Source organism: Agelaius tricolor, unplaced genomic scaffold (assembly GCF_023055355.1).
Source record: "Agelaius tricolor isolate 1412-34295 unplaced genomic scaffold, bAgeTri1.0.p SCAF_2, whole genome shotgun sequence".
Lineage (NCBI taxonomy): Eukaryota > Metazoa > Chordata > Aves > Passeriformes > Icteridae > Agelaius > Agelaius tricolor.
The window spans coordinates 72,602,239-72,629,035 of record NW_027269262.1 but is presented as its reverse complement, the minus strand read 5'-3'; the positions used below and the strand labels follow the sequence as shown (position 1 = coordinate 72,629,035).

Here is a 26,797-nt window from a genome sequence, read left to right as displayed (position 1 = left end):
TGCTTTGCTAAGTGTAAGAGACAAATTAAAATTCTTAGCCTAAGATATATTTTAACAATCATTTCCCAAGAATAGGGCATTTGCCACCTGATTGAGTTGCAGTTATAATCAGATATTTATTTAATACCATCACTCTATTTTCTTATGTGAGTATTGGAAAGCAAATACCCAACACCTAAGTGTACAGTGGCAGTATTCTAGTACTTAGTACAGTGCCTTACTACTTTTTGAAAATATGAGTTCAGATTTAGTCAAAAAATGGAGTTTTTCATCAGCTTAACTCTTGTATCTTATTTCTAGCAGCCAAACCATATGTAATTAGTTTTGTTTTGCTTTGGGGGGACTAAAGGATTTGTCTTTATTTTGTAAGTACATGAGGTTCTTTTAAATAGATGGCTTGTGTGCTAACACACTTGTGTATCAGAACTTGTGTTCCCACTTTGCCACATATTTACTGGGGTATCCCCTTCAATAGTTTGAAAATAACATAGAATTTCTGTGATTTCTTAGATCTGTTCAGAAAATATACTTGTCTTTATACGTGTTTAGCTGTAAAGCATGGTGTCTCTTTCACCAAGACATTACTGGTTCTGAAGAAACTGTTTTTTTAAGATTATAGATTTTGCTGGTTCTTACCACACCAAGCATTTCACACTTCAGTAAAATATTTAAACTATCTTCTACTGCAATTTTGTTTTCAAAACTCATATATGAGAATCTTGCAGAACTTCCTTGGATGTGGGAGCAGGTGTGATGTCGTTCCATCCTTGTTACATCTCACACAGGTTTTGCAGTGAACTGTGAACCTTCAGATAATGAACTCTTTGAACTTGCTTCACACCTGCTCAAGAGTTTCCTAGTTAATATGGAGTCTTCTGAGCACAGCCTTATCCAAGTGCTTTGTTTGTGCCTGCTGACAGAGTTAGCTTTCTACAAAAAATATGGTGCTATTTTATTTCTCGGCAGAACTTTGGTTTTTGTCTAGTATGACCACTGTTTTTAAACTGAGAAACTTTACATGTGGCTGAAATTTGAAAATTATGGAGATAAGTGGAAAGCAGAGATTTTTTTTTCTTCTTGGATTAATTTTGTTACTGATGTGAAATTTACTGTCCAGTATTACATCTTGTTCTATGTATATGTGTCAGATTTCAGATTCTCTTGTTTCAGTCCTTGTGTTTGAACTTTCCATGTGCGTTGCAGCCGATTCCAAATGCTACCAGGATGGTTATACTGTGGTATCCTGTAATGTTTTACATCTAAAGATATAGGCCCATAATAAAAAGGGTGCACAATTCAGAGTGGTTTACATGCTGATATTTCAGCAAATAGTTATTGGAGAAACAAACAGATCACAAAGAATATGTCATAAAATGTCTGAAGTCATTTTGAAATACCCCCCCCCCCCCCCAAATGTGTCAGAGAGAATAAGTTGCAGACCAGGACTCAGTGGTGTGATAAAACTCTGAGGAAATGAAATTACAATAGTTTTGTCTTTATGTATCACAGCAGGGCTATTGATTTTATGTTGCTCCTGTGCAAAATTGAATCCTTAGCAAATATTCTTCCATACATTTTTTAAAGAAATCGTTTTCCAGTGTTCCTGCTATGTGCATTTGACTTTTAATCAAACACATATTTTCTCTTTTCCTAACTACAGCTAATCCATCAATTAAAGAAGACACTTTGGTTCTCAAGATTGGATCTGTCTCTATGGCTCCTCAGGCTGACAACCCTCTTAGTAGAGCTGTGCTCAGAAAAGACATTTATCAGTAAGTGTCAGAGGAGGGGTTTGGCTTTTCATATATGGTCTCAGTAAAATTCATTCTGGGAGAAGTTAATTGATCAATAAAACTGGTACGTGCAGCCTGTAAAAATACTTTTCACATACAATCTTTTGATATTCAAAACCAGGTTTTTCTGATTTTCTTCACTTGTGGGCTTTCAAATCCATTTAGACAAATCAAGTTCTGCTGTGAAGTGCTGATGAATAACAGAATTTAAATGTCGAATCACTATGAAGTTTAAACTCACAGATGAGAACATTTTAAGAGGCTTTCTTTTATTCAGCTACTACTAAGTTCACCTTAGAGAAAAGGAAATTTTTTGTGACTTCCAAAGTGTTCAGTAGCCATATAGTGAGAAAGAGATAGATCTTAATAATATAAATGGTAAACATATATTCAAACTGTAGGATTCTTGATGTCATGTAGATCAAAGCTTAAAGGAATGCAAACTTCTAAGGAACTCTTTCCCAGTAAACACATTTTCTGTGAAAATGTCATGCTCTGGATTGTGTCACTAAGTATGTGCAAACCACAGTAATCATATATAGGCAGCAAAACTGGTGAACATATGTAATCAACATGATAAAAGTAATATATGATCCTTAGTAGAGTTGGCACTGTTGCCAGACATGAAAGTAAGGTTGCAAATAATACCAAGTGAGAAAAGTCACAGAAATACAGATGAACAAGTGTCTTATACTTCCCGTTGGTCTGTTTTTCAGATGTGGCAATATTTTTAACTACTTCATAGTGCTCTTCAATAGAAATTACAAACATCAAAATCTTTTCCCAGCAGTAAAACATTTACTGCCTAGAAAATGACAGCAAGTTTTACTTTTGTCAAGACTAGGATTTTTAGGAGACCATGAAATATCTCCAATTTCACTTCTGATCACTTAGAAGTTGTAAGAGAGTATTTTTCTTCATATTTCCATGTGGAAGCATTTAAATTAATGGGTTTGCTTGTATGTTTGGATATAGTAGTTTATCCTTTCTTTTTCTTTTTTTTTCTCCTTTTGTTTTCAAATAAGCATTTTATCTTTTGTATTATGCAGCTTTCATGGGAAAAGTTTGCAGCCTGGCATTAGCAGTGGCTTTGGGTGGCAGGGCCTGATCCAGCTTCCCATGTGCTCATAGATGGGGGAGATCTTCCAGACATTTGTACAGGCTCTTCCTGCTCCTACTCTTTCTGTCTGGGGAGACTCCCATCTGAGACCTGCTTTAAGGAGTCAGAGACCCAAATGTAGATTCCACTCCCCTCATAGCAACAAAAACTTCATCAAAAAATGCCTGGTCATAAAGTGGAATCTGCAATTATCAGCTTCTGTAAGGTCATTTCAGTCACTGTGGGGAACTGTGTGATGTTCCTTGTTTGCACATTGCAAACCAGTGAATAAGCAACTCCTTTACATCTAAAATCACTGAAGCTGTGCAGTTAACTGTGCTGTGCTGTGCTAGATTTTTGAGTCTCTATCTTTGCCTATGTGGCTTTACCTGACATGTTGACATTCAGTGCTTTTCAAAGGTTCTGATGGATTATTTTGCATTATGGTCCTGTGGGTTTTATATACATAAATGTTCCAGACAAGATTTGTGCAGTGTATATTTGGTTTTCATTGTTTTAATGCAGATACAGTATGGTCCAGTCCTCCTTTAGGAATCATGTCACCAAATGAGTAAAGTAGAAATAAGCACTGGGCCAGAGACATCTGTGATCTGACTGCTACTGGCATTTTGTGACCAGTCTCCCAACATTGTGCTTCCTATGTCTTTTTCTGAGTTTTCTGACATTTTAAGTGATTTCCTGAGCTTCAATGACCACTCCCCAATTTCTCATCATCTATCAAATGATTTGTTCTTCTCTTTCCTTCTTTTATCATCCAATTATACTAGCTTTACTGTTTCTAGGATGTATCAGAGCAGAGCATCAAGTTACTAGGCAGTGTTTTATAGGACAATATTGAAGTTTACAGTGGGGAGTCTTTCGATTTTGGGAAGAAGGTGACTATCCTAATCTGTTTAAGCAAGTTCCAAGATTTTCAAAGAACAAAAATTAATACTTTTAATTTTTAAATTAAAAATATTAAGATTCCTTTTTGGGGTTGAACTAGATCCATTTTCTAATTACAAAATCTTTCATCTAGAGCAAAGTGTACTTACAGAAGCGTGGTTCAAGATGTCTCTTCATTATCTTACATGACAGTCACTGCTGTTAGACAGCTAGAGTTCTAAGTGAAGTTAAGTTCAGCTAGAGTTCTAAGTGAAGTTTCACATTTTCCAGGGTTTTTAAAATAAAATTAGGCAAAGGGTTCTGTATTGTGGGCAGGACATACAGTCTGTATACAAGGAAAAAAAAAACCAGTGGGATATCATTAACACATGATGTTGGGCCTAAATATGAGAGTTCTTCTTACAAAGTATTAACCCTTTTTAACATGCTCATGGTACTAGATAAAAAACCTGGAGCTAATACAGAATGCTTAAAAATTGAGTGGTAAGATGAGCAAACCCACACACTGTGTGGTTCGTGTGCTTGGTGAAAGATTTCTTAGCAAATATTAACAGAGGTACAAGTAGTACAATATCTAGTGTAAGGCACTCTAAAAAAATAAATTACAGAAGCCTGTTGGTTACTGAAGAATTAGCATCTGCAGTATTCTAATAATGCCAACATGTCGTCTTCAGTCTTTTTCCAACCTCTCTTCTCTAATTTGATGCTGCTGCTTTTAATAGAATAAAAGAAAATAAATTGTTGTCTGAACCACTGTCTTTACAGTGTTTCTGGAGTGGGGATACAAACTTAATTTGTGGTGTCACTTTGCTTTAAACAGTCTTCTGTTTAGGCCTGAACTACAACCACATGCAATTAGTGTCACTTTTGTAGTGCTTCATGAGAAAGAAGAATTTTTGCTTCTCATTTAGAAATTGTTCTTTTAGGAAAGGCTGAGAAACATTTTCATGGCTAGAGGCTGAATAGCATTTCCAAACATCTTTTGAATTTGTCCCATAAATTTATACATGAAAAGCTGACTGTGCTCACATACCATTAGTAGAATACCAGTGCATGAAGGTAAGTCTGGTAGGGCTGCAGGTGATACTAAATAAACCAGACCACTTTTGGCCTGTAGGCTGGAGTGACTCCATCTAGTATGACTTAGGAAAAAGAGCTTACATGCTAACTTGGAGAGAGAACTCAACAGAAAAGGGGATGTTGGAAAAGCAATGTCCCTCAATCATTTGGGCACAAATATAGTTTCAGGTGATTATTGGAAGTTGGAAAGAAATGTATTGACATTGTAACTTCAATTTTCCTATATTGTATAAAATTAGTCTTAGAGTATTTTCTCCAGTAAAAGATGGACCACTTTAGTTTTGATATTAATATATAGTAAAGAAAGATAATGCACCATAGCAGCAAATTAAGGACTCCTGAAAGCAGTAGGGTGACACATTTCTCTATGGTGACAGTAAGAGACAATGTCTTTTTTGATTTTTTTCCCTGCTAAATTGTAGGAGTTTATTTTTTGGTTGTAATGGTTTTTCATGATTCTCTGATTCTTAAACTTCAGCTCCAGCTGTATTTGTGTTCCACAAATATTACCAGAACTGTACATTGCCATCAAGAAACTGCCAGTTCTGTTGATTGGAAGATTATCAGATTATCAAAAGGCCTTGGGATGGAGTCAGGGAGCAGATAAAGGAGGGGTTTTGGATAAGAATGCAAGTAAGGCAGTTGCTTAGCCTGGCTAAAGGGAGGGAAGAGCAGTTAATTGAAACTGTGAAGGAGTCAGTCAGAGTAAATGAAGTTTCTGCTAAGCAATGAAGGACAGAACTATATTTTTGTGGGCTTTAACTCCTGATGAATTTTTAAGAAGTGTGTATGTTGGGGGTATGAACAGTGAATAGCACTAGTTGTACTAAGCTACCAGCAGAACTAGGCACTGTCAACAGGGAAATGGTTGAGAAAACTTCCTCACATGACCCAGAAATTCTGGTTCTCTGACTGAAAAAATGAGGCGAGGTAGATGCATGGATATGCTTAAATATGAAGCTGAAATTGAGATGATGTTTAGGTCTATTTCTGTTTTGGGATAAGGGGCCCATTACACCAAATACTGTGCAAATGCTCTGATGGATTATAGAGGTAACTGCTGATCATCCCCAACAGGGTTGTTTTAGCAAACTGTCATGGAACAATAGTTAATGGAGTTTTAGAGAGTATCCACGAGCAGACAGAGTAAAATAATGTTGAGTTACAATATTGTAGTGCAGAAATGAAATTGCTGACAAAGAGCTCAGCGACTAGAGGCTGATTGAAGGTTGTTGTGTAAAGGTCTTACTTAAAAAGTCAGGAATAATACTGCCAAACCATCAACTTCTGGGAGTTTAGGTAAGCAGAATCCCAAGCTTTCCTCAGCTTGGCCAATAAAGAACCTAATTGTTGTCCACGCTCTGGATTCATCATTTTTGAGATCCAAGGATTTCATTCATGTCATATATCAAAGCTTAATAGTCCAGGTCTGAGTGTTCCATGGTCATTTTCATGTGTAGATCTTTCATAGATCAAAGGATAAAGCTGTCCCTAGACTGTTTCCAATTTGTGAATGTAAATGGAAATTCTTTAGACATGCCTCTCCCCACAAAAACAGTACATGTAAAGAATTTACTTATAAAAAGGTAGCTGTAGATTTTATTATTTTTTCATTTAATTTTTTATTAATGCAAGCCTTTTCTTATTATAATGTTTTCATTTTTGTAGTTTACTGTTTTTCACTCCTTAACTCTCAAACATTTGCAAATAGCAAAACAAAGATATTTTCCTTATAGAATAGCTGCTATTTTTCTCTATTTCAAAGAACTCAATCTAGAACATCCTTGTAATAATCATGTAATGCCCATTATTGGTTTACAAAAATCCATCAGGGAAATAAGGAGTAATAAATATTTTTTATTGTCTGTACTGATAGTGCTGGAGTGAAAGGAAGGAAAAAAATGATTCAAGGAATTTCTGAAAGAAGCACATGCATAGCCAGCAGTCTGTGTGGAAATCTGTTTTTTCTTTCAAATGTGGTTTGGAAAATCAAATGCTTTTCAAAACTTTTCAACAGCACCCACATCTGTAAGCATCTTCTCTTCAAAAATATTTTGACATGTTTATATTTGAAAAACTATACCTTGAAATTATTGTTCAGAAAGCCTGGATTTTCTATAACTTTATTATGCGTAAAAAGGTTACTTTTTGATATCTTCCTTTTCAAACCGAACAACAGTTTAAAAACTGTTTGGTTTTTGCATAGAAGTTAGCATTAAGATAGCTAAATGTTTCCCAGATTATGGACCTAACATGCATATTTCCTTTTATTGAGGAAATAACTCTTCCTTTTAAGAGTTGATTATTTTACAAAGGTTCTATTAAGACTTATTTTCTATTTTACCTATTTTTGTTTTCAGTACATCTGTGAGATGTATCTGCTAGGCAAACAAGGAGTTAGCTAATGCTGACCAGGGTTTCTTCTTCTCTGAATAAAGGCAACAGAGATAATCAGTGAAAAAAAAATGTATGCACACAGTTTTTGAGGGAAATGTGAGCTGCTTATTAAATTGTCTGTATGTACCACAAGGAATTAGGAAAAATATCAGCTTTAGTATATGGTAAAATTTCAAAATTATTACAACTGCAGGGTGATGTTATATGGGAAAAAACATTTGAGAGAAGAAATTATTAGTGTTTTAATCAGTATGTATTTTATTCCGTATCAGTTGTGAGATGGGATTGTGTTAGCATCCTTTTAAGTTCTCATCTATCTGTGTTAAGGAAAAAAAATTGTAGCAGCAAAGATTTTGAAATCGCTTGCATAATTTATTTGCTAATTTTTTTCAGATTTCAAACGAGGATGGTTTTATTTCTGAAGATTTTTATAACAGGATTCTCTCTTCATATAATTTGAATATGCAATCTTGTTTCTTTTTACATTTAATAATCTTAAGAATTAATAGTTGTTGAATTGGGGTGTAAATCAAAATTTTTATAGTAATTGTAATTTCTGAATATTTTTCTTTGCTATGGTACTTGATCACATGTTTTTTAGCATAAAGTTTTATAAAGACTTAGGAAAATTATCTTTATCTTCTGTAAGAATTCTATACTACTCTCTGGAGTAGGACTTGGAAGTAACGTCTTTTCCTGCTTTACATTTTTCTCTTCTTCTGTGTTTAACAGAGAGGCAAAAAAAAAATCTGCTTAGACCTTTTGCCCAGCAAGATACTCATATATATGGATAGCATTACATGCAAACACCACTCCTAATTAGCATTGGCATGTTTAAGGCTATTGCAGCAGTTATTAATTTAAAACTCTCAGTGGAAACTAATTGTAAAGTAACAGCTGGAACTGCCCATTTAGTTTCAGAAATGTGGCTTGCTAATTATCTAATACCAAAAGCTATTCAAAGCTAAATTTATATTTGGAATTTGGCATTTAAAATGTTCAGCTTTAACCTTGAAACTTGTTTTTACTTGAAATTTCCTTGTGAGTTCTACAGGAATCTTCAACATAACTGATTTTCCTAAATACATAGATTTGAAATACATTTCCTTATAATGTAATATTTTCATAAGAAAATAATTTTTACAACTTTACTTTTCTCTTTAACTGATAAATTTATTCACTGTGTTCTCCATACACATACATACTTTATATTTTTTCTTTCATTTAGTAGCACAGAACTTGATTCATACAATAAGTTTTAATTTCTTTGTGCAGTTCCTCAGAGAAAGGAAATTGAAATTTACTTCATGGAAACATTCCTGTCAAAGAGCAGTGGCATTATGTCATTTAAGCATCCATTTGTTGTTAATCAGGACTGGATTTTTGGAAACCTTATTAAATAGGTTAGAGGGAAAAGAAAAACAAGTACGTATCATTAAAGAATGAATTCAAAGGAATAACCAATTAATTTAAACAGATCAAAGTTGAAACACATAGAATTGATAAAGACATTTTTGAAGTCTAGTAATTCTTAAACAGTGCATATATTAAAATGTTTTAATATAAAAAAAGAGCGACGTCCCTCAATGATTTATTGTTACTTCCAGCTTTGTTTTGAGGACTTAATATATATTTTATCTGCAAAGCTCTTCCCTTCTGCTTCTGGCTTGGATGAGGTGTTTGCATAACTGGGTTCTTGTAACTAACTGCATCCTGTGTGATTTAGAACTAAATTGGGAATGGGTTTCCAGGCTCCCTTTAAACTGGATTGTGTGTTCAGGAATTTCTCAGGTCGGACAGTTTAGTTGTGAACTTCAGAGCCAGGCATCAAGGATGCATCTCCTCAAAATGGAGTCCATAAAGTCTACGTACTTTATATGATTTACTGTAGCATGTACTCCATTTCTTTCATTTAATATGATGCCATCATTAAACAGCTTAAGGTCAGAAGTAAATAGCAGTTTTAAAGTAAAACTTCACAAGGGCATTGCTGCTTCTGCTTTGCTCATGTACTGTACTTTGTTCTATAAAAAGACTTCTCAGCTGTGTGTGATCTTAACTACTCTATCTTCTGCAAAGTCAAGGTTAAGTTGAACACAGCAGGCTGGACTCAGAGGTTCCTTGGTCTTCTGATACTTCTTGCTGTCTCAAATAATGTTTTAACACTAATTAGTATTTTCTGTGGGGCATATGTAAAGCTTGCCATGTGAAATTCATACAACCTCAGTTTTGAAATCTGTAATATGTTTAGGGTGACTGAGTGGAGGAGAGATTAGGATCTTTCATTTGTGCTGGTTTGAGATGCTGTTTAACATGGGTTTTTTCCGTTTCCTTTTTTCTCCCAAAAAAAGCTGTTCTGCTGTGATGAAGCCAATCAAAATAAAATCAAACAACTTTTTTTGGTTAGTTCTAATCCTTTTAAACTTTTTTTTTTTATTCTAGATATGCGAATGCTCCATTTCCTAACTTCTTGCCTTGATATTTCTTAGTCCTAAGATTCTAAATACTTGTTATGCATATGGGTGTTTTTTTCTTGAGACCTAAGGTTATTGCAGTTATTCTTATCTTCTCCCTAGGAAGCATAATTTCTTTTCCTTTTTTTTTCCCCTCTATGTTTGTACATTTTGACTGAACCCCTCAGAAATCTCATATCTCTTTCTCTTTAGCCAGCACTGAAAACTACCTCCTTCATTGAGATAAAGTCTGTAACTGCTTCCCTTAACTATAATAATGCCCCTTTCTCCATTTGAAAATATTTTCCAAACTGTTAATTCCTCCCTAAAGCAATTCTTGTTTTACCACAGGAGAGAGAAAACATGTCAGATATTTGCTGAGTTCTTTGAGTAGAGAGGTCTCTCACCCTCCCATCGAAGCATGTGCAGACCGTCCATGCCCAGTGAAGGGACTAAAGGAGTAAATTGTGGCCCTGGGCTTCCTTGGGGCTGCCAGAATGGGATGAATGTCATGTCAATTTTTTAACATTACTTTATCCATGGTTGTTGGGCCATGAGTTTTGTGCCCATTTACATTGTAAATCCAAATTTGAACTCTTTTAAGATCTACTTCTTCATGGTGTTGCTGTTTATACTTGTGTGTAAGGAACAGGCTGAGAGACCTGAAAGAAATAAAAAAATGGTGGGGCCATCAGGCAATTGTTTTCAGTAAGGTTATTATCCAGAGCCTATTTATTGTGTAGGCACAAAAGGATTAGCCCTGGTAAAAAGGTGTGTGTTATCAGCTTGGGCATGGATCAGCTTCATCTGCCATCATGATCTGGCCTTTTGAAACAGCTCAGCATTTGATGCAGTGTACTAAGAAATTTTAAATAGTTCTCAGATTCAGCATTAACATTATTAAATAGACTGTAACAGTTTAAAAAGGTAAACAAAAAAGGGCACAGGGACAAAGGAAAAACACATTAAATGCCCCTTAGAAATTCCAGAATACCTTTCATAGTTTATGTACTCGGCAGCCTGAATACAATGAAAAAATTTTCAGATAAAACTGGGAAATAAAAGGTAATCCGAAAGATGAAGTTATTTTTTATATGAGTAGTGTTTTGTATTTCATGTTTTATGTTATAAAGCAATGTTATTGAAGGTTTTACATTTCTTCAAGTTACATCCCTTTAATCTTTCTTTTTCCTGAATAAGTAGCTTTATATTGTGCCTGTTATTGTAAAATGCAGGGGGGAATGAGGGGAGGTGTTTGGATTTCTGTTAAAATGGGAGAAAATAATTAGCTAGCTCTTAGAAATTAATGCCACCTTAAGAGCTGGAGTGGTTCCTCTGTATGAGTTACTGAAGTAATGATCCTTTGCTTTACACAAACTCCTTACCGTTTCTTCCCAGATTCTACTTCACTGATTGTTAAAATATAGGACTGAATTCATATATCAAGCTTGCTTTTCTGTCTTACATACTGAAAATTAGCATCTAAAGTCTTGGCTGCAGTAAATAATTTATTCTAAAAGAGCTGAGGAGAGCTTTTAAAACTCTTTATTCTAAACAGTTTTCTTCTTAACTGTGAGTAAACATAATTTCCATCAGCTCTGGTTTCAACAAATGCTTTTTCGTTGAAAAGTATTTTCCAATAGCACCTAAAGCAAATTTCTTTTCTTTGTAGCCTTTTTAATTCTAGCAGGATCTCGAGGTAACTATAACACAAGTTGTGTGCTTCTGTTACTGAGAAAAGCGTATCCCGTTTGTAATGAAGCATTTGTTAACTTCTGTATACAGATTGCGGTTCATTCCGTAAATACTTGTGGGTTCTCTGATGTCCCTCACAGGGTTTTATCTATGACAAATTCATACCACAGTTCTTAAACTGCAGTTTGGATAGAAGATTTCTTTCTTTTGCAAAATTGTTTGCCAGTGTCTTTCATTTAATGCTTGTAAGAATTTCAACTTTGGTTTTCAATTATTTAGCAAAAAGGATTATCAGAAATATACAGAATAGTAACATGTTATTTTAGCATATTTCTCTATGGGATACTCTTCCAAGCTCCCATGGCAAAATTAAATCAATGTTACTGTTATCCTGAGCAACTCAAATTTTACTGTTTAAGTGAGTATGGTTCCTACCTCTTAACTGACTTTTCCAACATAGTTTCACCTAGCTCAACCACCTTAAGTATGGTCAAAAGTCCTGCTTAATGTTTGTTATGTTTAAGGTCTTACTGTGCTATTAAACCTTACTATGCTGCAATAAAGAAAAAAGAAGAAAAAAGAAATTAAAAATCCATATACAGTGGGTTTGTGTTGCATTTCAGAAGCTATCCTTTTTTTTTTTTTTTTTGCTTAAGAACAAAAAATTCCATCACGTCTTTTTAAGGGTTGGTTTGTAATCTTATGGGCTTTATTAGTTGTTGGACACAAAGATAAATGCACCATTCTTCAGCCTCTCAAAACATTTTTCATGCCCACTGATATTTTTGTTGCTAGGGTTTTGGTTTTTCATGTGAGAAGGCAATGGCCAGCACTGGTATGTTAATGGCTAACACAAGTGCATGTTGAGAGTAATAAAATACAGAGATAGTATCAGGCATCTCTGTTTCACTGTAAATGGTTGGCATAAATCACAGCTACTCCAGTTTTCTGGCTAGTATTGTGTGTTCTTGAGCACTAAAAAATAAATGGCTGTGGAGGTGGTACAAATAGGACATAGGAGTATCTACAAATAGATATGCTCTGTACTTGCAGGATAGGAGCAGAAGAGGTTTGAACTCTTTCTGATAACCAAAATTATTTAACTATTGAATAGTATTATTTAATCATTGTATGTGACAGTTTTTCAAGAAACAGGAAGAAACTTGTAGATGAGCAAATCCAATTGTGTAAAGCAAATTCTAAACTTTTTAAGGTTGGAAGTGTATAAATATATGCATATATGTATTCAAGAAAAATACAGAAGAATGCAATTCTCTGGCATATCTTTTTTAACCCACTGTATTCAGACAGCTTCATTGGTTGATTTTTCCATGTTTTTGGCATAGTAAAAAAAAAAATGCCTGATATATTATGTAACTGCAAATGTTATTGAAGTTGTTTTCTAAAAATATTTTTTTTAATCTACATGTTGTATTTTTTCACACACTGCAGCTCATAAGAGTGTATCCAATTATATTTACTAAACTGGACTCAAACTACAGGTGATGAAATTTGCTCTTTTCCAGATGGGCAGTGTATTTGTTTGTGTGTTTGTATCTGTGCAGTGTCCTAAATATTTTAGCTCCAGGCAGAAAAATAAAGCTCTTAAGTTTTCTTTATAATCACCACTATTTAAATATTTGGGCTGCATCATGGAGTCACTGAACTAACTGACACTGGAATCTGTAGTCTTCATGGTCAATATTGTGAGTACACAGGGATATTTTGAGTAGATTTGTATCTTTTTTGTTTCTCTCTTTGCCCTCCTTCAAATACATATTTAGAAGTAAAACTCCCCTTCAATAAATTTTGTTAGGCATAGATTCATACTGACTTAAGAGGTGCCAGTAGTCAGTTAACAATAGTCTAATGGGGTTTTAAGAAAGCAAATATACTGGCTTTAACATGACAGGTAACATATTTCATAATTACTGTAGACTGAGGTTTTATATCAGGAGAGTTTTCAAGGGGTATTGAAATAGACAAAGTAGTGCCAGGACTTAAGGAGGAAGAATTAAAGGAAGGGTATGTTTAATACTGTGTTATTGACATATTTTTACAATATCATATACAGTATTTCAGAAATAGTTCCAGCTTGCCATTATGAATATGATGATTCTAGAAGAAGAAGAAGAAAATACAAGTGGCATCTTGAGAAACTAATGTAATCAGTGCCAAAGATAAATGTGAATTGACTTAGAAAGTTAAATATTCATGTTTTAGAGTAGTTTCTTGTATTGACCATGCTATAAGCACTACTAATTGCAATAGGCATGCTGAAAGTATGCATTAATACACATTGTTTGATGTAAGGAAAAGCTGGTATTTATTTGTTTGTAATGTTCTTTTCTGCTTCAAATACACTTTGATTGATATCCAGGTATGATTTTGATATACTGACACAGCAGCAAAAAGGAATCCTGTCCCATATCAGCTTATGAAACACACTGAGGAGAGTTTGCCTGCCAGCCTGTTTCTTATACCAGGTTGTATTGCACTATTTAGAGAAATTCCACACATCAAATATGAAGGCTGTGTTCAGTGAAATTTCTTGTAGGTGAATTTATAGAACATCTGAAAAAACTGAGATATTGTACCACTTAGCTAGATTCATCAATTAAGCCAAAGTGAAATTCAAGCTGAAAACAATGGGGAAATCACAAGATTATTTATCTTAGTCATATGGTAAAGCAAGTACACACAAAATATTTAAAAATCTGAAATTAAAGGTCCTTTGACTGCCAGGCAGCATTAAGTTCTGAGATAAAATTATTTCTACCACAAAACTAAAGCATAAAAGTCTTTGGGTTATATTGTATTTTGCCTTTTTTACTAGTCCCCTCTTCAAACTTCCACTATTTAGAGAAACTGTATTCCACTTGTTTTTTTTCAAGGAACATTTGGCATCCAAAAATATCATACAGACCTTCCATTGGAATTGTGCATACTTATCATTTATACAGTCTGTCAAGTATATATTTATACAGTGCTTCCTGAATTTGGGTGAACGTTTCAAAAGTATAAAGAGATTCCTCAAACTGTCTAAACATTAAACAGTATAAAAATGAAAAAGTGATTTTTAAAAGTTCAGACTTGCTCATGCTGTTATTTTTGCTGAGGAATTTAAACAATAAAATTATAGAAGTAATTAAACAGATGACATCTAAATGCACAGCTGCAAACTTCAGCTTTGTTTCATCTTACACTTTTTTTGAGAGAGACCAAAATTACTTCATAGTTTACTAATCTGTACTTTGTGGCCATAGGTTGATTGATACTGTGTTCCAGAGACACCTCTAGAAGACAAGTGCACTGCAGAAGTACTTCAGCTTCTTTGCAGGCAATTACTGTACTGCAGCCCTTGTAGCAAGGGACTACTTTTATATGTCTGGTCACCTCACAGGATATTTAGAGCATTTTTTGCCCACAGGACTAAGAAAGGAAGCAAACGCCAAATTTTTTGATGTGTGATCTGCTGTAATTCCTTTCTTGTGTTTAGTAGCTTCTGTATTATCTGTGCACTGCTACCAGTCCTGACCTTGGTGTGGTCCAGTTCACTAAAATCTAGCTTTCCTAAATGGGTAGCAAATGGAATTACTGTAGCACCCACCTGGCACCACCACTGTAATTAATGAGCATGATTGTTGGGTTTTTTTTTCTCTGTATAGGTATCTATTGGGTTTCAAAATAAACATATTTAAGTATTCACATAAATAGAATAAATAAATACTATATCAATTTTAAAATTGCAGTCACTAATTTTTATCACTGTTTTATAACTTTGTATTCTCAGAATACTCTCAAAATGTTTTCTATGCAATTAGTTACATTGACAATATAATTTTGGCTTTATGCCCGCAGGATAAATTGGTAGACTGATGAAGAGGTTGATTTTGTCATTTAGAGATATGTACTAAGCAAGTTTAGAGAGAAGAGCCTCTCCTGTTTTCCTTTGGCATGTTCTAGCCTTGCAAAGAGGAAAGCACATCCCATGGCAGGCCAGGCAAAGGCTGCCTAGCCCCAAACGTTCTTGTGTGCAGCATATGGAGACCTGGCAGACTCTGCTCTTCTGCACATCCGTGCATCCTGTTAGACTGGTCACCTCAATTCTAACCATGGCAGTGTTTCCTGCTCCTTTTGAGAGGGTGTCAACCACACATGCAAAATAGGCACAGACCATTGACTTCCCATCAGCAGATTTATTCTTCTGTCTTCAAAACCAAATCTCTCTCCTCTTGCATTATGATAGCTCAATGAATATCAGTCCTTTCAAAAAATGGTTTGGGATTAAATAAATACCTCTATGACTCAGTAGTTGCAATTGATGAAACTGGTGAAATAAAGGACACATAGTAGTTAGAGAAATGTGATTCTAATTTTACAGTTTTTCATCTCTGAGCAATTAGTTTAAGAACTGAGGGGTTTTTCTGTGTTGTCTGTTTTTAAGAAAAATCTACAAAGCAATTGTAAGAGAAGACCTATCTGCTTCAGCTTGTCAAGAAAAAGCTGTGCTGAAAAATATTAGTAAAAGAAAATAGTATATTTGATATTTTAGAAAAGGTTTGGTTATTACTATAATTCTTTTCTATAGAAGAGTTATTGCTGTACAACTAGAAAAGTCTAGCAGCAGAGAGGAGATAACTGTGTTTCTGACTATCCCATCTACATGTCTCAAAAGTGACTATTTAGTACCTAGCTTGGACATATTTAAGGGAGACACTTGTGTGTAGAGGACTGTGATGGCTTTGTTGAAGATCCTGAATACCTTCTCTTAATGTCATTCTCTGTCAGGAGCCACGATTGTCATAGTAGTAGATTCTGTGCTTGAAATATCTAGAAGCTTGGAGTGAATTCAAATAGCAGAATTCAAACACCTTTTTCATGGTTGAATTTTCTAAACATGTATCTAACACATCCTTATTCCAGACTGACACATAGGAGACTAAGTGATATGTTAACAACAATCAACTCAAATCTTAGTGCTCTTTTATATGATTAGCTGTTTTAAATTTTAATGAGTGTAGATGGCTTGTTCTATACACGAGGTTGGTTTTTTTCCACCAGGCACTTTGGCATTCATGTATTGGATCCTGTTTTAGGGCATGCTTATCCACAATTGAATAATCTCTCTTTTCTTTTTTTTTCTTTTTTTTTTCTTTTTTTTTTCTTTTTTTTTTTTTGTGATTTGGAAGTACTGAGTTCCCACGTGGAATTCATTGTTACCTAATGATCTTTGTAGCTATTTGTTGCTGTATCCTCTGCTTTAGCTTTTTTAACACTTTTACCAGTTCTTTTCTTCTCAGTGGTACTTATCTCTGTAGGTATACAGAGCAAAAAGGCACCAGTGCCCAAGAGATAGAAGTCAGAAATTTATCCAACATTAATTTGAAAAAGAGGAAAGTTACTTGTTACACTTATATTTTTGCATCCCTGTAGCAATTGTTTGAAGTAGTCTAGTGCAATCAGAAGAAAATTTTGCATATGTTTCAGTTACTGGCCTTTTTTTTCAACACAAGTAATCTACCTCTCAGCTGATTTATGCCTATGTTCAAAAATGATAAACACTACAAATCATTATAAAGTTAGAACATATGAGTGTTGCTGACTACAAAACATATTCCATTAAAATGTAATTTATAACCTTTTCCTTTGCATGAGGATGTTATGTATTTGGCCACTATGTAAATTTAAGAAGGGGTCAGTAATTTTTATTTTGCTCACAGAGCTATCACTGATGTTTTCTTTTTACAAGCATCCTGCACATATGAAGATGAACCCAGGTACCATAACCACTCTGACTTAAAAGAATGTGTTACCTTCTGTAGATAATGTTGATGTATCTGGCTGTGCAGATCACAACACCAGGGCTAATCAGACAGAATGCGGTTGTCCTGGTTAAACAGATTCCTGTAATCAATAGTATCACTTGCTAATCAGAAAAACATTAAGCAAAGTAGCCTTACTGTACTGAGTTTATATTTTCATTTAATAAAACATTGCTGAGTATGCTGCCAGCAGTGATGGAGATGGGACAGTAGCTGTGTTATTCTGAGGCTGAGCTGGAGAGGGTAGAAGGAGCAGCTGCCAACAAATCCAGTCATGTGTGGCATGGTTCCTGGGGAAAAGAGGCAGAAACAGTGAGAATTTGAGTTTGCTGCTGATGGCATTTGAAAGCTTGCTCCACTGATCCAGACTAAAATAAATTGTTTCCAACATAAAACACTGTTTGTTACACCACAAGTCTCCCTATGGACAGATTGCAGGGTGGGAAAGCAAACCCCTGTCCTGGAAGATGTGTGTATCACTCAGTATGGCAGAATATGTACCCAGGATCTTGTGAGGACCTTCTCTTCTTGCCTAAAGAGGTCTCCTTCTCTCTTCTTGCAGCATTAGAATGTTCTTACCTGCTTCTTTGCTTTAATTTCAGCCTTAGTACCCTGATTCTGTGATTCTTCCATTGCCAGTATTGTGCTCTCCTTTTTTTCTACTTCTCATTCTTTTTTCCATCTTCCTCACAAATAATTTAATAGCTCCAAATTTAGGCACATCCAGGACTTCCATCATGGGAAGTCATGCTATAGGATTTTTATTTTAGTACTTAGGTCATGTCCCTATATGTTGTGTGATGTTGGGGAAGTTCTGTTTCTCTCCAAAGGGCTCAAATGTCTATTTGGTAAAATTCAAAAAAAAAAAAAAAAAAAAAAAGAAAAAATAGTTGCCTTTGTTTGAAAAGCTGATTCCTGTCTGAGGTTTTACTTATAGAAGTTTAGCATTCTCAAAGGCCAGTGTTGTCATAGATTCTCTTGGTTTACCACATTTTTGTTCTGTGCTCTTCTTAACACCTATAGCATCTCATTCCAGATGGAGTCCAAGAAACACTTGCTTCAGTTTCCCTGTTTGGTAAAATACATTCAATGGCTTTGTCAAGGCGGAAACTTCATTGAGTTGAATTGGGGAAAAGGCAGTGAAGGTGCATTAGGTCAGTGATGAATACTGCTGTGATTTCTACAGTAGTCAGTCACATCTCATGCATAGGTGAGGGGCTTTCAGACCACATCTGAAAAGCCTGAGACTTCACAAGTTTAAGTAGAAGAGGAAGGAGTCCTTTTACCTATGTGCCATAGCTTATTAAATATTTATCCAAGCTCACTTTCTGTTTCCTTTGTAAATTAGGATAGGAAGGATCTTTTATCACCAGGCAAAACCTTTAATAAGTGAAATTTAGGTAGATAGGTTTATTATCTCTGTACCTGGAAGCAGGAATCATTCCACACAGAGATCCAGTAAGCAGTAATAAAAATTAGCTGTTGTGTGTAAAGTCTGCAAATATTTCTTAATTATTACATAATGTGTAGTCTTTAACAGCCATTTTCCTGGCTTGTTTAGCTTTTTGTAGGTCTCAGATGAGCTGTAAGTGAATAAATTTAACTTCTTTACTGTGGGTCTCAGAATTATGCTTATTCAGCAGTATGTAGTAACTGGTTCAACATGAACTGCCTCTTAAATAAACATACAAAAAACCTGACCCACGCAAAATCAATTTAAAAAAGAGAAAAACTTTAAACCTGTGTTTCCTGTTACATGCTTATGGTTGTCTTTGGTTGCTTGTGATCTTACTGTATTGTTGACCAGCTGTTGCATTCTGCACCACCTGCCCAAAGATTAGATGAGATAGTGAAGTTGTTTTCAGAAGAGGGAAGTAATTAAAATCATAACCCCTACAGTACATTTCAGCTGATAAAACATCACTTTTGCTGGAGATAGAGAAGTCGTGAATTTGGCTTACTCTGTTTTCCGGAATTTATTTGCTGCAAGGATTTTAAAGGGTTCAGAGTTCATACAAAGAACGTGTACTTAAGATTAGGCCAGGTTTGCTGTGGTTTAACATACCTTCATTCTCCTAGGAAGTATACAACTAATAAATTGGAGACATACTTAGGAAAAATTGTTGATATGGAAAAACCAGAAATGAGTGCTTATGTAAATCACTGTATGTAAATTGTTGATATGGGAAACTAGAAATGAGGGCATATGTAAATGCTTGTGTATATATATTATATATATTATATATATTTGGAAAAAGGCTATATTTTGATCCTTCTATAAAACTGGCATGATGCAATTTCTGAAAGCCATAATGAGCTTCATCAAAACATCAAGGCATTCATTACTAATCCTTGTATTTTACATGTATGTGTAAAATATGTGTTTCTTGAAGTGGGTTATCTATAGAAACATAGTATGCTTGGATTTCAAAAGTGTATCTGAATGATCAGAAGAGGAGTTTTATATTATATATAGGAGATTAATAATAGTAGGGTAATGCAAATATGAGCTTTTATATCAGCATGAAAATATTGAAGCTGAAAATATTAGGCTGTAATATCCAAAGTGCATTAAAAAAAGATGCAGCAGACAAACGTGATACCAGCAACACAATACACGAGTACCTTCTCTTTAAATAATGCCCTTGTATATTTTGCTGCACCTAAAGATTTTTGCCAAAGAGTGACTTTGTTGTGGTTTATATTTAAATAAGTAAATTTGTGAGGGTAAGGAGGCCATTGTCACAGTGGGAAGTTTCAGACTAGTGCATACAGACACATTGTGCTCAAGGAATTTGGTTCACAAGGTTATGCTGAATGAGTCTAAGGAATATCTAGGTGAGCCTATTGCAAGTTATCAAGCTGCTCATAAAAGAAGAAATGAAAAATGGTCACTGTGAAGTAAAGGGGAGAACAATCCATTGTGCATGTGAAATTACTATCATATTCTGTTTAATATACACAAGAAGATTTCCAAAAATATGTGATTTGGTGCTTTATTTTAAGTAATATTTCACAAAAAAAAATATTCCAGTATTTACTTGTATTAGACAAAGTATGAAAATAGACATTGGATCATACAATAATCTACTGTGGTGGGTTTAAAAATAAAAACAAACTGCATTCTCATTGATGAAATAATGCCTTAGAAAGAATAATAAAAGGCACAGTGGTTGTGGTTAGGTCTCTCTGTGTGGAAAGTTGACAAACACATTCTTAAGTTTTAAGAAACCACATTTAATTTTGAAATACCACTACTGACATAACAGATTTTCAGTGTGTTTCTACTAAGCACTTAAGAAAGTTATAGGGCCTACTGAACAATGCCATCACACTGCCTCTTCAGGAGTGACTTGATCAAAATGGCTTTCCTGTCATCCACATGTCTCTGTGGGTACATATGATTAATTACTTAATTTTCTTAATTGCTAACATACTCCATTGGTAACAATGGCAGTGTATTAGCAGTTTCAACTGTTATTTGGATTTGGGCAGCACTGGGATTACACTTTGAAACAGATTGCACACCTATAGTTTGCATACCTGTACTCTTGAGTTTGCAGTTTGGGATGTGCTACTTCAATAGTTATTTATGTTTAGATTATTATTATCAAATTCACACAAATTGCAGAATTATTAATTTCTCTGTGAAGACAGCAGCTGTATACTAAATCATTTTGGCCCAAGACCTTGAACAGAACAGTAGATTGGATATCATATGCCAGTGAGAAGCTCAAGCTTCAACACAGATGTATGAAATCAATAAAATAAGACTACAATTTGTGATCATAGATTGAAGGAAAAAAAAATTAAGATCCCCTTGCTCCCTTATTTTGAAAAACAGTGATAATATAACAGTGAATTTTTGTTATAATATCAAATGAGCAGTGCACAGAAGGCTGTATTGTTCCCAGTATAGCAAGGGCAAGATAATTTTTTTTAGTATTTCCCAGTGCTTATTAGCAGAAGATGAATGGCAGTAGAAGACTCCTCTGTTACTGGTCACAGGTAAAATTTATCTCAGCAGCCCCCACTCATTTAATAACTCTTGAATATTTTGTTGAAGTTGAGTCTGACTGTTTCCAAAACTCAGCTCAAAACTGAAGTACTTTGTAAAATCTAATGTCACAGACTTTAAAGGAATCCACAAGGAATGTGGTTCACTCAAAAATGCTTTTTTCTCACTTGTTAGAAGAATTTTATTTAAAAAACTCTGTGCTGAAATACAGTGGTAAAAAGATTGAATTGTTTTTCCATCATCTTGGAGTATTCTTTTTAATTTTTATTCTTTGATAAATTTGAGCAGTGGGACAGTTGGTTATAGTTTGTGGTTAGACTGGTATGTAGCTGTTCTTTTTGAGGACTTCAGTGTGACATCCTTTATCCATTCAGTAGATATGAACCAGTCCTACTTCCCCACAAGGCTGCTCGTATAAATCTGATTGGGAGTGCAATGAAGTTGATGCATTGATCTCATATCAACTTTGGTACATCTGGCTAAATTGAGGAATATGTTCATTTGCAGATCTCCCATTGAATTCCATAGGAAAGAGGCAGATGGGTACTTTTGAAGTTTTGAAATTAAAATAATGCTTAGTGTAGACAAAAATGGTGAAACTGGTGCCTTCATTTTGTTAATTTGGATCTTAATGAATATCTGATTGGTTTTATTGTGAGCTTTGGTGATTTCTTTTCTTTTTTTTTGACATTACAGGAGAGCACTAAATCTAGGAATTCTTCGAGACCCTGGATCAGAAGTTGAAGACAGACAATACCAAATAGATCTTCAATCTATCAACATTGGTACTGCTTATTGGAATCAGTTGAAACCAGAGAAAGAAAATGGAAAAGGAGGGGTTTTGACAGAGACTGAGAGAAATTCTCAAAATCCAGCACTTGAATGGAACATGGCCAGTAGGTAGGGATTTTTTTGAAGACTTACTCTTTTCTGAAAATACGTAGCACAAACTCTGCAGAGAGCATCCACAATATACCTGGATTAAATAATTCAGTACTGGTTTTGCTTTACATTACAAGCACATTTCCCTGGAGTTTTGGGTTACATATTTGAAATTCATATTACTGTTATTGTTATGCTGTAGTTACTGTCTAGTTACTGTGTGCTTTGCTTCCATTATAAGCTCTTCTCCAAGTTACTTACTGTCTGTCCATAAAAATAACTCCAGGGCTGAGACTTCAGCTTTTTAGTCCCTATAAGCAATGGGAGGTTCTGTTTTGGGGTTTTTTTTGGGTATAGGGTGTGTTTTGGTGGTGGTGGTGGTGTATTTTTTTCTTTTTTTCTAAATTTCTTTTGTTTGTATTTTTACAAAGCTTGAGTAAAACCAGCTTAGACATTTCTAAATTAGAGAGGGATGAAGTAGAACATTTCCTATTGATTCTGAACTGGTTTTTGCACTTCTGTAACTAAAACCAGATGAATTCTGAGAATTAGATATTTCAGCTAAGTCTCCTTTATTGGGTATTGTATATGTGCACACAAAGCCACACCCTCTGGTTAAACAGGGTTGAAAGACAAAGCATGCATGCACTTGCTTGCTATTTTAAATTTTGACGTTTTCAAATATAAAATTGGGGGGAGTTAATTGGTAATTTGTGAAGATTTTATGTATTTATTTTGGTTTTAATATACTTTTTTTATACTTAAAAATTCACGCAAATAGTTTAAAACTAAATTTTACAGACTGTGTAGCAGATTTCAGTTTTCAAACTGGCAGGAGTAAGGTCTGATGGCCAAGAGCAAGCTTTCAAGTAATTTTGTAGATTTAGAAGCATTTCTGCTAGTAAATGCCTCTTTGCCTATACATTTAGCTATTTATTTTCATATAAAAGTCCTTTCTATCTAATTCATGCAGAAACAATCTAATTTTTATGAAATATGTGCATAATTTTATGGTTCCTAAAGTATGATTCCTATCTCCATTTAGGGATGAGTTCCTAAAAGTGATACAGAAAAGCAGGCAATAATCTGGAAATAACTACTTCTGGTTTAATTTTCAAAAAAATGGGAGATGAGAGGACTCAGATTTTTCTAAAAGTAAGGCAAGTTGTAGCAAAGGCTACATGAGGATGGCACACAGACTGAGCTTTGTAAGTGATGTATTGATGCAAGGCCAAGAGGGCAGATAAGCTCAGTCTGGAGGAGAGCATGCAGGAAAAAGATGTGGTCAATAATAAATTCCAGTTTATCATTGAAAAATAGAGGGCAGGAAAAACAGTTCTAATCAAAGAGATGATAAAATGACAAAGAGTCACAGGAGTGCAGATAAAAATTTTAACACAGAAATAGATTCTGGTCTTCATTTATAAGATCATGTGGTTCTTTACTGTCTTCTAACAATTTATCTTTTTAACTCTTCCACAGAGGTTTTTTTATTTTAAATTCCTAGCCTTAAAAAATGTGTATGACTTTATAGTTGGGCCTTGATGTTGGACAGGTGCATTGTGAGGTTCTTTGTCCCAAAATTCCACATCCGCTGCAATATCTTGAAAAATAAGATTACGTTAATTTCCGTAGGACTTGCAGTCAATTTGCAGCTTAAGCTAACATAGTAAAACCAGCCACTGAGAGATTGGCTTTCCTTTTCCTTGCCATTGGTGACTGAAATCCTACTGCTGGCACACTCTGGGTCTGAGCTGTGTGGTTATAGATTGATAGGAAATTTGGTTGGATTACTGAAAAGCTAATAGGACAAGAGAGGCAGCTGTTACAGACAATCATCAGTTCTCTTTTTGGTTTTTTTCCTATAAGTGCTTGGACATGCTTCCTCAGCAGACTTCCAAAATGAAGTTTTATTAGAATACAAATAAGTATGTTTGGTTTAAAATTGCTTTTGAATGAATCTTCTACTTGGGTTTTAATTTAGAACAGCTGTAATTAAATACATTAGATTTTTCTTTCTGGTGTGCAATTACAGAATTTTAGTTCCAGCTTGTTTTCAAGAAAAAGTATGAATGCTTTCTTATCCTTTTGGTTTTAAATTTTGCATATTTACTAAAGTTTTTTCAGGATCTTTGCATTTTTGCTTTTTAGTTATCAGTCAGTTTTTCTATATCTGGGTTTATTTTATGACCTGTGGAAGTGATGTGTTGAGAACTGGAAGAACCTGCATTGAACTCTGCCATCCAGGGCGCTATTTCCAGCATGCACCAAGAGGGCGGCTGCTGGATGTTTTACATGGTGCTTACTGATTCCAGGGTTAAATTTATCCTACTACTTACTGCAAATACCATAAAAGCTTTATGCCTTCATCTAATCTTGATACCATTTTTTAGATTTCTTTAAGATTCTTAGATATGTTTAACCTGGAATATAATGAATGATTTTTGCTGAGTTCTTTTAAGGTTAATTTCTTTGTTTGGTTTTAATATACTTCTGTTTATTCTTACCCAGTGCTGTGGTATATTAGGATCACTGGGTCTAAAGATCCTTCTTTGGAATCTGTTTTTCTCATTTTTGTAATACTTTAATGCTATGTGGGGCAGTATAGAATCCAGCCTATATCCAGGTTTTTCATAGTTACTTTACATAGTTTACTTTCCAGAAAACTTCCGCATAGATACCAGCCATTCCTTTTCCATTCCCATTTGTAAAAGCATTTTTGGATTATTTAAAAATAAAATGGCAAAAAATTTTAAATTAATTATATTGTAATTTAATCTACAATTGAAATTTGGCCTGGTTTTAAAATTTGCATGAACACCAAATCATTTTAAGTCAGAGATCTATGGATATCACACAAACAAGTATCTGAAGGCATTTGACATAATTTATCATTTAAATGCTTTAACAATCTTTACTCTGAAAGTAAATCCTTTGAATTTTCATACCACTTTTTCCAGAGTTCAGTTCTTCTACTACTTAATATGTTAAGGGGTTGTTTCCCCGCCCCCACCCCAACCTTTACTGCAGTTTGGAAATCAAGCTGTCATACTCTAAGACAAAGTTGTTGAGTACTTGCAGGTGTTTAGTGTAAGATTCTTCAAGAGGGGCTGCAGTGAAATGCTGGTGTGATGCCTCTTGTGTCTCTGAAAGTCATGCCAAGGAGAATGGGGGAACTGGAACTCTCTGGTAGGGTGGATGCAGCCTTGCAGAAAAAACTGTCTAGATGCTGTGCTGTACTGAGGATCAGGGATCATAACTCTTTCCATTATGAAATGTTTATACTTCACCATGGATGTTATAAAAAGCTCCCTAATGGTGTAATATATAAAAAGAATACTGGAAACAGTCAGACAGTTCTAATAAGGTTATGTACAAATGAAACCTGTCCACATTTATTCCCTTTACCGAACAGCATGTGGGGAACTGGGAGTACTTAACCAAAAGAAGTTTTCTTGATTGAAAACTGCTTTTTCAGCTTGCAGATCTCCTCCTCCCTCTCCCTCCACTCAATGGAAAAAACAACAGCCCTGAAGGAAATAAAGAAATATATCCTCTCTTGAGGCCTCGCCCCCATCCCTGTGCAATCCTTCTACAGCTCCCAGCAGCAACTTCTGCTTCCTGCAGCCTGAATAAACTTTGTTTAAAAAAAATAATAATTGAGCTTAAACGCATTACTTCTCTGTGTGGTAATGAATTGAGTGTGGCAATATACTGTGTTACAGTTTTGTCCTTGGCATACCACCATCTGGAACAGCTCTCATGGACTACATCAGGGAGCCAATGATCTGTTGTACAAAACTGAACAAAATACCACTGCAAGGATCCTCAGAAAGGTTTCCTGCAGATTTTTCTTTGAATAGTTTTCATTTTCATGCTTTTTTAGAAAGTTCTTGGTTGCTTGCCAACTTCTAATGAGGAAAGATCCGAAAAAATTGGTCTCTAGATCTTTGTGTAAGGAAGTAGGGACATTCCCCTTGCATCTTTTGGACTAAAATGCAATGCATTTTTTTTCAGTAATTTATTTTAATTGTTGTCTTTTATGGTACCTTAAGTTGTGCTTGTATTCATACTGTACAAAGTCTTTCTCAATAAGAAGGGGAAATAGGAACTGGGTAAAAATAATGTGGTTTGAATCTAAAATGTTTTATTTTTTATATTAATCTGCAGCAAAGAAATGCTGCACAACATTCTTCATAAGATAGAAGTTAGCTTTACTGAAGTCTTCTAGTACGAAAATAGTAATTCTTTACAGCCAGGTAGTGTACACTTGTTTATTTTCTAATTTTGATTATTAGATGGTCCTCAAAATGTTGCTATGATATTTTACTGCCATGTGACATGTCTTTGCAACACCTCAGAAAGCTGAAAGGATGTGAATTAGTCATCAGTAGTTAGATATCCTAAAACATTCCTAATACATTTGTAGATCAGGGATTAGCTGATTTAAACAGCTACATGGGAAGCCTGCAAGAGAAAATTCTTTCATAAGTCTCAAGTTAACATGTTGTCTTAAATAACATCTTTTGACATTTTGAAAGCCTCAACACTATTAGAGAACACTTTGACTTTGTGGCCTATTTCATGCTACTATGTTTTTTTTCTTTTCACATCACAAAATTCTCCATGAGGACTCATCTTTCTGTAGC

The 26,797-nt window shown here is 34.7% G+C and overlaps 1 protein-coding gene across 7 annotated transcripts in view; it reads left to right on the top strand.

Moving 5' to 3' along the window:
* Positions 1-26,797, top strand: part of VPS13B (vacuolar protein sorting 13 homolog B) — a 434,621-nt gene that overhangs the window by 258,063 nt on the left and 149,761 nt on the right. For all 7 annotated transcript variants that reach the window (XM_071421508.1, XM_071421509.1, XM_071421507.1 and 4 more), the window contains 2 exons: positions 1,661-1,772; positions 21,963-22,166. In XM_071421508.1, the coding sequence (XP_071277609.1) occupies positions 1,661-1,772; positions 21,963-22,166 (316 nt within the window). The remainder of the gene's footprint in view (positions 1-1,660; positions 1,773-21,962; positions 22,167-26,797) is intronic.